This window comes from Onychomys torridus, chromosome 19, assembly GCF_903995425.1.
Source record: "Onychomys torridus chromosome 19, mOncTor1.1, whole genome shotgun sequence".
Taxonomy (NCBI): domain Eukaryota; kingdom Metazoa; phylum Chordata; class Mammalia; order Rodentia; family Cricetidae; genus Onychomys; species Onychomys torridus.
In genome coordinates, this window is record NC_050461.1 from 50,680,827 (window position 1) to 50,697,002 (window position 16,176).

The 16,176-nt window shown below is 41.9% G+C and overlaps 1 protein-coding gene across 1 annotated transcript in view; it reads right to left on the reverse strand.

Moving 5' to 3' along the window:
• Nox3 (NADPH oxidase 3) overlaps positions 1-16,176 on the reverse strand; it is a 58,078-nt gene that overhangs the window by 16,977 nt on the left and 24,925 nt on the right. Inside the window, exon 10 of the mRNA XM_036169281.1 lies at positions 11,637-11,799. Coding sequence (XP_036025174.1) covers positions 11,637-11,799 — 163 coding nt within the window. The remainder of the gene's footprint in view (positions 1-11,636; positions 11,800-16,176) is intronic.

A 16,176-nucleotide genomic window follows, 5' to 3' on the forward strand; every position in this document is an offset into this window, starting at 1 on the left:
AAGACCGTAACTCATGGAGGATCGTGGAGCAGAAACCATGGAGGAATACTACTGGCTGGCTTGCTCTCTGGCTCTCTTACTGGCTCATGCTTACGTAGCCATTTTTATAAAGTCCAGGACCATCTGCCCATGGTGGCCTGGGCCATCTTGCATCAATTAATCATCAAGATAATTCCTCACAGATACAGTCACAGACCAGCCTGATCTAGGCAGTTCCTCAATTGAGGCTTCTCTCATCTGACTTAGGCTGTGTCGAGTTGACAGTTAAGCCTAACCAAGACACTATGCCCCTTGTGGACACAAACATATCACTGTTAAACCATAACCTTTTCTTTATTATCCCAAAGATCTCATGTTAATATCATAATGTAAAACACGGTCTGCAGTTAAAAGTTCCATAGGATTTAAAAATTCCAGTGCTTTAAAAGTTTAATGTCTCCTTAAAAGTCTAAAATCTCTTAATGGTGGGCTTTTATAAAAATATAAACAAATTATATATGCTGTTATTGAAAGGGGGAAGAACTGGGAATAAAAATAACCAGATCAGTATATGGAACAAGAGGAACATTCATTCATTGCTGGTGGGACTGTAAACTTGTATAGCCACTATGGAAATCAGTGTGGAGGTTTCCTAGGAAGATGGGAATTCATCTACCTCAAGATCCATCTAGACCACTCTTGGACATATACTCAAAGGATCCTATATCCTACCACAAGACACTCACTCAACCATGTTCCTTGCTGCTTTATTAATAATATCCAGAAATTAGAAACAACCTAGATGTCCCTCAACAGAAGAATGGATAAAGAAAATGTGGTACATTTATACAATGTAGTATGACTCAGCCATTAAAAAAATGAAGTCATTTATTTGCAGGCAAATAGATGGAACTAGGAAAAACTTATCCTGAGTGAGGCATCTCAGCCTCAGAAAGATAAATATGGTATGTATTCATTTATATGTGCATATTAGCTGTTAAGTCAATGATAATCAAACTACATTCCATAGAACCAAAGAAGGCAGGCCTAGAGTAAGGAACTGGAGGGTACAGATAGATTTCATTAGGAAAGAGAGATAGAATACATAATTATGGATTGATGAGTGACTGGAGATGGAGGATCAAGTGGAGAAGGGGATGAGGAGGAGATTGATGGAGGGAACATACAGAGACAGCTAAAATTAAGGGCCATTTGAAGGACAGTATGGAAACATAATGCAGTAGAAAGTTCCTAAAATATACACAAAGACTCAAAGCCAGACAACACTCACATACGCACACACACATAAACATACACTTCATGACTCCTCAATCTTGCACCTCTTAGGCCTTCAAAATCAGTACTAGGGTACTAGGTGGGTGATCCTTTTACACTGCCATGTTCAGCTGCTATCTTTGGATGCAACCTTGACCCTCTGAACCACAGCTAGTATGGGCTGACCCTGAGGAAACACTTCCCAGAAGATTTCAAGAATGATACGGACTTCTTATTAGTTGTAGCCAACTCTTTAGCCCCTGATGATCAGTATCCACTGTCCTAGTGAAGCCCAGAGTTGACCTCAGTGGAATCACACCTTTTTACAATCACAGCTGCTGCTTCTTCAACTCCACATGACCAGCAATCACAATTCTTAGCCAAAATACAACACGAATGGCCCATAGTCCAGTTATTAATTACATCCTTGCTATCTTCTGAAACCTCATGTGCAACACCTCCACAACCCACATCTCCCTCTGCGTTAGCTTCCAAGATCCCATAAGAGTTCATTAAGCTCTGAGTACTCAATGGCTCTTCTAGACAAGTGCTCCAAAAATAATTAAAAAAAATCAAACCAAAGTGGACAATAAAAAATTCCAGTTTCAGAGCCTGATCCAACCTTTCTTACCTGAAAAAAAAAATGCCCACATCTTAGCTTTCTCCACACTCTAATCTTGGTCTTTTCAAATAGGAATTGTCAGTGTCCCCGCTTCCTCATGGTATAGCAGTGTGCCAGTGTGCTTAGAGCTGGAGAGCCTTTCATGCTTCTCCTCCCTTGCTATTGCCTTGTGAGTTTTCCCCTCCGTAATTGACTTATGGGGACACTGGCCTTTTTGGTGTAAGAGACAATGGAAGGAGAGTGCATTGGCCTTGTAGACGTGCTTCAGGCAGACAAAAGAAAGAGGAGACTTTGAACAGAAGAAAGGGGGTATTTACTTTGAGTCCCTTTCATGTTTCTAATGGTGGGGACACTTACTGTGAAGAGACATCAGAGTTCCACCCCTGCATTTGGCCCAGGAGAAAGGACGTGGTCAGTGGAAGAACAAGTGTCCTAAACAATGGATGGCGGCTCTGTGATCTGTGCCTTCCCTTCCTTAGTCTCCAAAAATAAAACAAACCTGAAATCAGCTCCCTGTGCAAAGCATGGCTTTGAGAATTCCACAGTGGATACTAGAGGTCTAAAATACCCGAGGTTAAAGGATTCTATTAAGCAGAAAGTCAGTAAAATAACGTTCTGAACTTTCATGGCAACAAAAGCTACCCTACATTCTCGTAGAGACACTGTAGGCTCAGGCGTTTTAGGAATTCATTTTGGGATCATGAGATTCTCTGTGCACATGGTCTGATACAGGCTTTCACTGTCCCATCCTTTGGGGGCACTAGAGGCCTGACCTAACTCAGCTATGTCCATCATGGAAGTCTAGGTCTGAGCTATATCCATAATAGTGTACTTTGTCATATCTCAACACATTTTCATGTTCCAAAGCCCAGCTCCTCTGTAAAGGTCAGTAGCTCATGTGTAATGGATCAGAATGATCTATGGTCAGTAGGAGACAGAGGTTTGCAACAATTTTATATGAGCAATTCCTGAAAATAAAAAAGCTAGAGCTGCTAATTAATTTTTTTACTTGCCCTCTTGGATTCTCCAAGCAGAGAGTACTGTTTTCAGGCTATACCACCTCAGAAGTCCACACAATGGCTCTGTTACATATATAACATGCGAGGCCAAAATTTGTTTCCCAAGAATGAATGGAAAAAGCATTTATTTCTAGCCCACTGCAAAGAAGGGAATTTTCCAGGCAGACACAGATGTAGAAATGAGAAGAACACAGCCACTAAATACAATGGACCCATGGGTTCTGTGACCTGCCCTAAAATCCTGACTTTTCCATGGAGGCACTATGGAATTGGGGCAGGTTATTTAGTTCAAGCTCCTCTTACCATGTGGATAAAACATCCATACACACAGCGCCACTCATGAGGTTTCTGTGAGAATAAGAAATACGCCGCTTTGACGTGGCTGGTCGATGTCTGAGGGATACATACCATAGTGCTAAGATGCTTGCTACCATTTGGAGTCATGAGCAGAATGGGTACAACGTACTTACACCACAGAGCAAACAGGGACACTGGCCTCCCTTGGTCTTTTTCTCACTGTCTACTGAAGAATTTTAGAGACGGCCATTGAGAAGACGTAAAGCCTTGATTTTGAGGACCGGTCTTAAAGTTGAAACTTCAGTATGGATCAAATGACCTAGTTTTACAAGATGATTCCCTTCACTGTGGGAAGTACACCCCAGGCTCTGTATGGGCTTAACCCGTGTAGCAGCAGTCTACGGTTGTCTGTGGGCAGAGGGGGTGGGGGTGGGCTTGATCTTGCTACCTTGACATTGCCGCTACCCAAGCAGCAGGGCAGAGGGTAGCAGTGTGATGTGCTGCTTCTATCCAAGCAGCACACCCCTGTCTCCACACTGTACAGTAGACACAGTAAAGGGAAGCTCCATGCCAGCTCTGGGATGGAGACTCTGCATAGTGACAATTGTGAAAAATAGGAATGCTTATCCCTGGTGAATGCCACTTAGAAAATGTACTATCTCCCCAGGAAATAGCCGCTATTATTTCCCAGGTTCTATTTTGCTGTTGTTATTTTCGAAGTAATCCTGAATGAATATAACAGTGTAGAAGAGACCAAAAAAAAAAAAAAAAAAAAAAAGTAAAAGAATGAGTCTCTTCTTCCATATGGAACTCTCCAATATTTAAAATGTACAGCTTCAAAGCAATACAATTATAAAATTATTTTTCTGGAATACTATTAATAAGACTAGATCAGCCATTGTAAAATGCTTTTCATCTATAAGATTCTTTTTCTTAAAGCCATTATTCTGCCTGTTAACTACCTCAGGACTTTATTACTATTCTGTCATCTGGTCCATGACGGGACATCTTTGTGACTGCTCTAATTATAGTCAGAAATCCTTACTGACACATTCTACCAGTGGCAGAGTGATTATCTGGATGGTAGTCTAGGGACTACTCAAAGGCATCCAAATCAAATGAGAAACAGCCGGGTGTGCTGACACACACCTTTAATCCCGGCCCTTGGCAGGCAGAGGCAGGTTGATCTCTGGAAGTGTGAGGCCAGCCTGGTCTACAGAGTGAAACCCTGTCTCAAAGCAAAAATAAAAACAAAAACAAAAACAAAATGAACTAGAGTATTAGATAGTGACACCCCCAGAGCTTCAAACCATATTCCAATGGAGGCTCACACCAAAACAACGGTACAGCTCCCTCTGTCTCCTTGGTCCACACGTGTACATTAGGTAAAAACAGCCACTCCATCCATGTACAAGTCAACTATGTAAAGACATTGAAAAATCAATGCAATGAGGCATGCATTATGAAGACTCCTTGGGGACTTACAGGTCTATGTCTAATTTCAGAAGTGGTATCAATAACGGGAGATTTTTTAATTATATATTTTATTGAAATCTCTTCTTATACGAGGAGAGTCATCACCAAAGCTTGTGTGGTTAATCCATCAAGGCACTGCAAGCCCTAGGGTTACCACCTTCCCGTAGGGCAAGGGTAAGGCCTAATGGGGTACTGGCGTCTTCTGAGGCCACCTAATGAAAGTGGGGCGCCTATGTGTGCTTGGGAGAGGTGACTGTGGCCTGAGCCACCCTGCACAATTGATTGCTGATTTCTGGGCCTGGGAGAGGTGATCGATTCCAGGAGTAGCCAGAGCTCCAGCGTGAGGAGAAGTGCAAGTAAATAATTTCTCAAAGTAAACGGATTAAATTAAATGCATTTTTCATTCATTAGGAAAGGGAGCAGGCCCCTCTTTGTTTTATTAATATCTTTAAGTAGAGTATGGATTTTTGTCTTTCTTGGCCTCTTTCCCTTGTTCCCACTGGCCTGCACTGTCTTTTTATTTGAATTATCTGTTTATTATATTAGGTTAGGAACCCAAAGGCCATTTTTTATGGGACACACTATAAATACCCATTATCACTGTTATCTATTATTGAGCTGATGAAGAGAGACAATTATGAAGGAATTAGATTATCTCAGCTTTTCTATAATCTATTTTATTGTATCCTGAAGATTACATATGCAGTTAAGAAAATGAACCAAATCTCCCAGTTGGCTCTTCCCTGGGAGCCGTCTCCACGGCTGTGATATTAAGGAGAACTAAAATGTGTAAGCCAATATATTTATGTCAGCAGTCTTCCCCCTCCTTCCCCATTCACACACACCCATTTCATTCATCATTTTGACAGTTTGCACAAGCAAACTGTCCCAACTTTTTCCAAGAGTTCTTTTCACAAATTGAGTGTGATGTAGAATTAATCATCGCTGTTAGGCAGGAGTTAGAGGACTTTTATCACCACGGGGCATTTACACTCTCAGCACATGGCTTCCTTATTTTGCACCAGAGACTTGTCCCCCACCCTCCATCTCTTCCCTCACCCATGGGTCCCTGCTCTCATCTCCATTCATCTTAGTGACATTTGCACTTACTTCTGTGCAGAAAAATCTCTCTTTCAGGCAACACAACTTTTACTTCCACTTTCTTCAATCAATCTAGCCTTATGCGTGGGGTTAATTTTCCTCCTTGGGTAATCTTTCCCTCCCCCTTTTCCCCTCCATGTATTTTATTTTAAATAATTATTATTGTGAATGATGTGCATGTGCACATGTGTATGAAGGTGCACGTGTGTGTGTGTGTGTGTGTGTGTGTGTGTGTGTGTGTGTGTGCTTGAATTCAGATCCATGGGTATGTGTGTGCTTGAGTGCAGATCCATGGGTGTGTGTGGAGTTCAGAGAATGACCTTAGGTCTGTGTCTTCACCTTCCACTTTTTTGGACATCAGGGCCTCTTATTTGTCACTACATATACCAGGCTAGCTGGCCCTCGAAGTTCCAAGGATTCTCCCATCTCTGCCTCCCACCTCACAGCAGGAACAATGAGGCCACAGACACGCATTTCCAGGCTTGGATTTCTGGGGCTTCTGGGGACTCAGACTCAAGTCCTCACATTTGTGTGGCAAGCGCTTTATCCACTGAATCATCTCCCCAACCCGCTTTACATCTTTAAACATAAAGACAGAAACAAAGACTTTTTAAAATGGATGCTTCAAATAGACAGCACTCCTTTATCCTGCCAAGAACCAACATGTACCTTACTGGCTATGGGAGTGCCGTACAATTACATGGCACAGAATTCCGTGGCAAAGGGGAAGGGCGAAGAAGCTACCATGTAGCTCGACGTAGCGACCTACGCCTGTAGTCTTTGTGTGTTAGAGAAAGAAGCAAGAGGATTGCTAAGTGTTTGAGGCCAGCCTGGGTCATATAGTTCCAGGCCAACCTGGACTACAGTGAAAAGCCCTTTCTCAAAAAGCCAATGGAAGAAGGGCGAGAAGGAGGAACAGGAAGATGAGGATATAGAGAAGGAACGGCAGGAGGAGAGCTTGTGTACAATGGTAACAATGGAGGAAAGTTGCAGCAATTTCTTTTTGCTATGGAGTTACAACTCGAGGCTTGAACACAGAAATGTGTACCTTTATGCCAAGGGGTATTTTGCATCTAGATGAGAAAAAAAATCCTACCTAATTGCAGTTAACAGTTTACACTGAAAACTTCAGCTCTGCATTTCCAATGCTCCAGTTACAAAAGAGAACATTCTGAAAGCTGTAGTCTGAACCTGAAATTGTGAAGATGCTGTTAGATAAATGCACACCACTTTGCTCCGCTGCACTTTCAAAATTACATAGATGCTGACAGTTCAGTGGAAGAAGTAGTATTTATATCTCAAAAGCATGTAGGCGGCTCTGACAAATATTAGTTACATAAGCCTGGTGATAGCACACACACACACACACACACACACACACACACACACACCCCACAAACACACACCTGCTTCAAAGGACAGAAACTTCCTAATCCTGTGACTAGGCAGGCTAACTCTTAGGAGTCAGGTCATAAGCATAATTTTCAGCCTAAACTTTGAATAGCCTGGGAATGCTGCCTCTTCTAACAGGTAGCCATGACGTGGACACTAGAATCACACAGTCTGGTGCTGACTCAGTGGCTCACCACTGTATACACATTCTACATATTCACTAATGAAGAGAAAAGAACAGGATTAAGGAGCTCACAGTGTGTTCAGACCAATGAGATGCTTTAAGAATGTCAATATAAGGAAGGGAGCAGGGTAATACAGTAGGCTAGCAGAGAGGCAAGGGAGGTGGAAAGAAGAGAGGTTGTTTAAAGTCAGATGTGAGCTGGGTCCCTATGGCAGATTTGAGAGACTTGCATGTCAGTACGAGAGTCTGACTTATAGTAGGTGCTGAGTATACGTTGCTTGAGTGAGCAAGTGAAGGAGAGATTCACAGGCTCTACCTTCTCTGTGTGAAGCATCATGTGACTCAGGTGTCATGGGAATTGTGAAGCAACAAGCCACCTATACCAGTGGGTTTTACTTGGTAGACTGCAGGATGAAGATGAAGAAGGCCTCACTCACTCTGAGATCCAAACCTACAGAATAGTTGCTGTTTTGCTTGCTTTGCTAAACTGACTGTGAAGGAAAGACAGTTTTGGGGCCATCATGATGGTTCAATGGGTAAGAGTGCTTGGGGTGTGAGCCTGATTATCTGTGTCTTATCCCTGGGATCTGTGGTGGATACAGATAACCAACTCTCTACAGTTGTCCTCTGACTTCCACAGGCATGGTGTGGCACCCACCCCCAACATATATCCTATAATAATAAATGACAATTTAAAAAGAAACTGGGTTGTTTGGGTACCAGAAGGACCTAAAGGACCTAAATTCGAATCCTAGTTTTACTGTTCATTTCTTCTCCATGCTTTGTGTCCTTCATCGGTAAAGTGAGGGTATTAGTTATTTTAATTAAGTCACTACAATAAGACAATTGTATCATTCTTTCTTTGCTTTGGCATTGGTGTGTGTTTTCTCTTCCGTAAAATGGAAATAAATAGCAATTACTTACAAGAGATTGTGTGATATCAAATATGTAAAATGCACAACTCTGTACTGGCTGGGTAGAAAATGCTTGATAAATCTAGGTTGGTTCTGGTAGCACTAGCAATCTGTTTATATCATTGTGGATGCAATTCATATTTATATTGTTTTATGCACATGTGCACAGTAGTTCTGTATTTCACATTATTTGCCTTTTAAAAATACTCCGTTTGATAAGAATTTTGTTTCTTCATTGGATGGAATAGGAATCCTAGTCCAAAGATATGAAAAGAAGCACTGTAGGTCATGTTTCTTTAGTGATAGCTGAATCAGGCAGAGCCTGGAGAGCAGGGTTCAGGTACAGAGATTCCCTGATCAGAAACAGTGGAGATGAAGAGATGGCTTTGTTAGTCAAGTGCTTGCCTTGCAGGTATGAGAACCTGAGGCCAGATACCCAGAATCCACGTAAAAACCCAGTCATGACAGTGTGCACCTGTGATCCCAGTAAGACAAACAGATCCCTAGAAGCTCCCAGGCCAACAGCCTGCTAAGAAGCAATCCTGTCTCAAACAAAAGGTACAGATGCCTGAGGACTGGTATTTGGGTCTTTATTCTGACTCTGGTACACATGTTGTGTACACAGGTATCTGTGCTTGAAACTTGAATCTACAGGTGCACTTACATGTGTGTGTGTGTGCACGCATGCATGCACTCACAGAGAGACAGAGAGAGAGAGATATAGATAGATAGATAGATAGATAGATAGATAGACAGATAGATAGATGGACAGACAGACATACAGACAGAGATCCTGTAGTAGTGTGCATGTGGATTGCAGAGACATGTCTACTATGAGTTGACTGTGTCATAGGAAGAACTGGATGGACCTGGATCTGGATTCTCCCTTTGATTGTCTGTGCATTGTTTCGCAAGGTCACTTTACATCTAAACATCAATTTCTGTATCCTGGAAAAGGAACTTAAACTGTTCTACTGTGCTACTGTTCTTGAGTGTGAAATGTTACTCACAGGATCATGCATTCAAACACTTGATGCCCAGCTGTAAGATCCAATGAAAAACATACATCCAGCCCCTGTCACTTTGGACCTCATGAATCAGCCAATTTTACTCTTCTTTCTTAGTGGGGAAAGACACCAATTTTCAAGCTTTTCAATCACATTTTCCTCAGCGTATCACAGAACACAATTCCCGAGTAGGCAGCAGATGAAGGGAGTTCTGTGGCTAAATGGGGTTTGGAAGAATGGGTGGAACAAGACTTCCTGAGATTCTTTTCTGCAGACCCTGTCTGAAAGGGTAGCAGATAATGTGAATCTTCTAGAATGGGATGGTGAAGAAGCATCTCTTAGGGTTTATATGGCCACAAAATTCTTTTCAGCAGATCATGCTTACAACTAAGGTTCCATAGAACACCTACTGTGCTGCAATGTGAGTGTAAAATGCTCACCACATGCTCATGTACTTGAACACTTGGTCCTTAGCTGTTTTAAGAGGTTGTGTCATCTTTTGGAGGTGGGACCTACTTATAGGAATTGGATTGGGGGGAGGAGCTTAAGGTTTATTGCCGTGTCCTGCTTCCTGTACAGTCTGGGCTTCTTGGCCCGTTAGATAGGAGCAAACGGCTCTTGCATGCTCCTGCTGCCACAGAGCTCTCCACGACTATAGCTTCCTTACCACAATGGGCTAAATACTCAAATCATGATCCCAAACAAGTCCCCATCCCTGGTTTCTTGTCAGGTATTTGATCAGAGCAATAAGAAAAGACAATGACTTGATGCTGGGGTTCACTTAATGACTTCAGTTTCTTCCTTTGGTCCAGTGGGAAACCATTACCAAAGGCTTCCCAGAGCAGACATGGGCAGGACGGGGTCAGGTCTAAACTTGCCAAATGTCCTCCTCTCTCATGTATTTCAGTACCTCGTGTTAACACGGTGTGCTGGCTAGTTTTATGTCAATGCGCGATGCAAGCTAGGGTTAATTTAGAAGAAGACATCTCAATTGAGAAAGTGTTCCAACTAGACTGGCCCATGGGCCAGTTTGTTGTATATTGTCTTAATTAGTGATAGACATGGGAGAACCCAGTGCAGGTGGTCCTGGGTGTATAAAACAGCAGGTAGAGCAAGCCAGTAAGCAGCACTGCATGACTTCTGCTTCAGTTCCTGACTCCAGGTTCCCTTGAGTCCCTGCCCTGGCTTCCTTATATGATGGACTATGATGTGGAACTGTAAGATGAAACAAACCTTTTCCCCCAAGTTGTCAGTTGAAGCATTTTATCACAGCAACAGAAACCCCAGCTAAGACACATGGCCATCTTTCCACTGCTTTTGTAGGACCTGATGCTGGTCCCAAGAGGGCTTGGGCTCAGACAATGAAAGTCTAGAGTGTGACACATTAGCATGATGAGTTCTATGAGCTGAGGAGAACCAAGGTCTCCCCGACCTTCATCAACTGTCTCACTTTTTCCCTCCTAAGGGGAGGGAAGGGTCTGTCTCTGTAACTCCCCTGTGGACCTAGAGGCTGGATTCTCCAAAACACAGTCTCATGGAGAACACCAAGTGGACACCATAGGCAGAGCACGGGTGAGTTTTGTTCCAACTAATTGTTGTTCAGGCTCCTTCACCTCCCCTAAAAATAATTTACTATAAAATTGCCTGTAGCCCACAACAAAAAGGCTACTGATGCTTCAACCATCTGGCCTCTCTTTGAGCATTGTACTTTGTGAGTCCCATCATGTTACATACCAATAAATTTGTGTATCTTTTCTCCTGTTCATCTGTCTGCTGTTGTTTGCCTAATAAACTCCATTATCAAACCTTCAGGGAATGTCCAAGAAGGCTCCTTTTACCTTGACAGGGCCAAAACATGAGATGATGTCTCATACTAGATAGGACAAAAGAAGGAAGAAACATTGTCTAAGAAGCCACAAAGGGAGATTTGGTGCTGGGTAGCAAGACCATTATGGAAGGACTGACAGGACCTACTAACAGAGGCCATCTAAGGAATATGGAATTAGATATTTGCAACCAGAGTGGATCTAAAGAGATGAGGGGAAGCCTGCCTGTTAATATGACTAACTGCATCCCAGTCACATAGCCATTTGCAGCCTGTCCACATTTTATTGAGATGAGCAATTACATGTCCTGTAATGGCAATGAAGCAATAAAATTTATGTCTTGTCATCTTTAACAAGATTAGACATAACCCTGCTCATAAATGTAATCCTGAATGGAGATTTTTAAGAACATAAGTATAGTTAAGGATCCTTAAGTTTATCCCTCATAGTTAATTAAAATCCTCCCCAGGAATCGGCCGATGATAGATAGAAGGGCGTTGAACCTTTCACTCCATGGAAGGGTGAACTAATGATTTTTCCATACCTTGCTCAGCTCAGGCAGGCTCTGTGTCTCACAACACTTATACCATATGGACTTCAGAAGAGAGGCGAAGGGTGTGACTCCAATTCCTGTAGCAATGCACACACTCACAGGGTAGTGAAACACATCTGTCAGGGAGCCTCCAAAGGGCCCATCCACCGCCAGCCTGGAATCATAGAATGCAGTTTGTTTGACCTTTAGAATGTCTTGACTTAAATGCAAAGCCATCCCAAGCTGGTGTTTTTTGTAGGATGGGTCATCAAATGCAGGCTGAAAGGTTGGTGGGGTGTATCAGGATTCTCTATTTGGGGAGGGGAGATGGATAAATTGGTTGGATCAGTGCTTGCTACATGAACATGAAGACCTCAGTTTATTCAATTCCCAGGACTTATATAAAAAGCTGAGTGTGGTAGCAAGTTTGTAGTCCCAGTGTTGGGGAAGCAGGGACGGGCAGGTCCTTGGAGCTCCCTGGCCAGTTAGTCTATCCTAATGGCAACTTTCAGATAAATTAAACTGTCTAAAAAAGCCGGGCAGTGGTGGCGCATGCCTTTAATCGCAGCACTTGGGAGGCAGAGCCAGGCGGATCTTTGTGAGTTCGAGGCCAGCATGGGCTACCAAGTGAATTCCAGGAAAGGTGCAAAGCTACACAGGGAAACCCTGTCTCAAAAAACAAAACAAAACAAGACTATCTAAAAAAAATACGGAAGAGAAGCAAAAGTCAGAGAAGCAGCCTGACATTGATTTCTAGTTTTCCCATGAGCATGCACACTCATGGACACATGCACATTCACACATGAGTGCACACACACACACACACACACACACACACACACACACACACACACACACACTGCTCTATTTGGAGAGCTTGGAATAAGCTTTAGAACTTGGGAACCCACTCTACTGGAAGAACACTACCTGGACATCCTGGCTAGGTGCTATTCATGGAAGGCAAAGCGTGCCTTCCCCTGCTGTGGCTCACCTCATCAATGTGGCTTGCTCTTTTTAGAGTTCTGACACCTTTGTTAGCTGCCTCCCTGACTTTCTTCCTTCAGCTGCCATCTGAAAGCAAAGGAGACACTCCACAGCGGCTTAGAAGATTTGCGTTTCCTTTTCAGGGTTAAATCCCGTATTTTTATCTGTTTGGTCATATTTTCATACATTTATATCATTTTAGTCACATAGAGGTGATTTTCTTGGAATAAATATAATTTTGAAATGATTTGTCAGTTATGTACAGCTTGTAAAACTCACTATTTTAGATTATATTTGCTAAAATACAGTCTTATAGTTTCTTTATGATCATCACCCCAGGGCCAGTAAAAATGTCTTGCCTTTGCTTAGCATTTTTCTTTATAATGGTAAAATGTATTCTTTGAATAAATAAGACATTTTTACATGGAGAGGCCATAGGATTCTTCCTTCCTCATGTCTCCATGTTGGCATTTCTTCTGTTTCCTAAATGCATAGTGGTATTGTCTTCTGCCGTATAGCATATCTCATGGACATCTCAGAGCTGCGTTTATTCTCTCTCTTCACTTGCTTAAATGGTACCCTTCCTATAGGGCCTGTCTAAACACTGTCTCTCTAGGGAAGTCCTTCTGGACCCCTTTGGCTGGGTGAAATCCCCTCAACTCTCCTTCCTCCTTGTTGTTTTAATATTACCATCTGTAGCAGGAATCTTAAAAGGTCTTATTAGTAAAAACAAACCTGAGGCCAGGTATTGGGGTGAACACTAAAAGATCAGAGAGACAGAACAAGCCACAGCTAACCTCACCTTGCCAATTCCTTAGCTGATCCTGTTTCCGCAGACTGGAAGCTTCTGAGTCCTCATTCAAAATGAGTCTCAGCTGAACTGCTGCTCAAAAGCCTGAAAGCTTAACCAACCTAGTTCTTGGTCCTCACGCCTTATATACCTTTCTGCTTTCTGCCCTCACTTCCTGGGATTAAAGGTGTGAGTCACCATTCCTGGCTATTTCCAGTGTGGCTTTGAACTCACAGAGATCCATCTGGATCTCTGCCTTCCAAGAGATAGGACTAAAGGCGTGTGTGCCACCATTTTCTGGTCTCTATATCTAGTGGCTGTTCTGTTCTCTCACCCCAGATAACTTTATTAGGGTGCACAATATTTTGGGGAACACAATATCACCACAACCATTTATACTGTGTGTGTGCTCATGATTTAGTTATGTCCATCTTGACCCATAAGCTTCTACATCTACGGATGTGGGAAGCAGGTCTGTCTTTACTCATTGCTTATCTGATGTCTTGCTGACTACCCAGCCTGGAGTTGTTTAATAACAATTTGTTGAATCAATTGTAAAGGGAATATTTAGAGCATTTCAGTACGCAGAATGTTTTAAATTACTCCAACTATTCCAAAAGTACACATTTACATATGAACAAAGATATGCTAATTAAAAGGTTTCTAAGTCATTCATAACCATTCCCCGAGGAGAGCCTGTCACCTACATGGTGGGGATGGGGGTTAACCCATTTGGGCTTTAAATATGTGTTCATGAAAGTTCAAATGGATTTATTTAAAAATATTCTACATCCCAGACTTCCTAATAATTCAAATGAACTTTCCTTGAGTTAATCTTAATTACTAAGGCTTAATTACATATTGATATATGGAAATAGAAGAATAAAAATAAAAGGCCATTAACCAGAAAGTGCTAGTATCTTATCCCACTGTAAGTTATTTTATAAATAATTAGATAGATGATATGTAGATAGATAGATAATAGATAGATGATAGATAAATGTAGAGAGATATATGATAGGTTGATATAAAGATAATAGACAGATGATAGATAGATGATAGATAAATGATAGAGAGATAGATAGATGATAGATAGATAGATGATAGGTAGATAGATAAATAGATGATAGATAGATAGAGACCTTACCCAAGGATTGAGATGTCATATTGTTGATTATTTTTATAATTAGTGATCAGTGATTCATTTGACACTAATATAAAAAAGATATCAATTAAATTCAGAGGACATCTGTGTCCCAAGGCCCACAGAAATGCATACATACATATATATGTATATACACACATATATAGAAATATGTGTGTGTGTGTATGTGTGTGTGCATGTGTATATGTGTGTGTGTGTGTGTGTGTGTGTGTGTGTGTGTGTGTGTGTGTGTGTCTTTCTAATTCTTTAGAATTGGGAGCCCTTACTTGTCCTGTCTGAGAACTGACCATACTCTGACATCAACCTGCAAGTTTGATATACTGGGGACAGGTCTAAGTTTGAGATAATTCCTTTTCATGTCTTACTGAAATCTGTAAGGCTCTCACCTTTTGCCTGCTTTAGAGTATATTTCCTGTCTTTCTCCTTTCCTATATATTAAGTCTTGATGACTTAATATTTGTTTTTTTTGGGTGGGGTGGGGTGGGTGGGCTACATTTCTCTATCCCTTACAATTAGAATAGGTATCATTTGGACACTTTTTCTTTCTTTCTCTCTTTCTTTTTACTCTTCTTCTTTCTTCCCTTTGTTTCTTTTTGTGTGTGCGTGTTCCTGTAATTATGTGTCTGCATGTGCATTGGTATGTGTGCCTGTGTCTGCATACATATGTGTTTGTGCATGCATGTAGAGGACCGCACTTCATGCCAAGTGTCTTCCTTGATCACTCTCCATCTTATATATCCATGTAGGATCTTTGATTTGAACTAACAGCTCACTGATTTTGCTAGTCTGGCTAGCAAGCTGACTCCAGGATCATGCGTCTTGACTCCAGGAGCACTGGGATTACAAACGGGCTGCCATGCCAACTCAAGATTTTCGTGGGTCCTGGGAATGGAGACTTGGGTTGTCACACTTCTACAGTGAGTGCTCTATCTGCAGAGCCATCTCCTGAGCCCTGGATAAATTCTGACTTCTGTGTTATTCACCTGTCATCCCTTTGATCTGGATTTGGTGTTTCAATGTAAAGTAGGAAGTTATTCCTCTCACAGCAGCTGAGTCTTGCTTGTTCCTTGATGCTTCGCACCACCCTCCTCCTTCCTCAGTTTTCTGAGCTGAGGGCCATTGGTAACGAACATAAATACTGGTATAATCTAGGGTACTTAGCCTTTCTGACTTTGCAGCCAATTGTGGTTAAGCCTTTCTGGGAACTCACACATTATGCCAAGGCCGTTATGGAACCCAATCCTACATCAAATATTAAGATAACTGTGATCTCACTCTTAAGTGTAATATAAAAATGTAGTTCTCATAGAATTGGACTGTAGGATGATGGTTAGTTGGAGAGGGTTGGGAATGGGGAAAGGGGAGTGGGAGATGTCCATGAAAAGAGATCTAATCACAGACATATAGGAAGGACACTGGAGACATCACACAGCTTAGCAAGGTTACTGTAATCAGTGATGATCTATGATAATCTTGAAAAATGCAAAGGGAGTGCATGTTAAGTGTTCTCATTGTGGAAATGCTAACTGTGCAAACAACTGCTCCCTAAATTTAACATGAAGTACATATAGAAACATAACATGCATATAAAAATGCAGTGCATGTGTACTTCA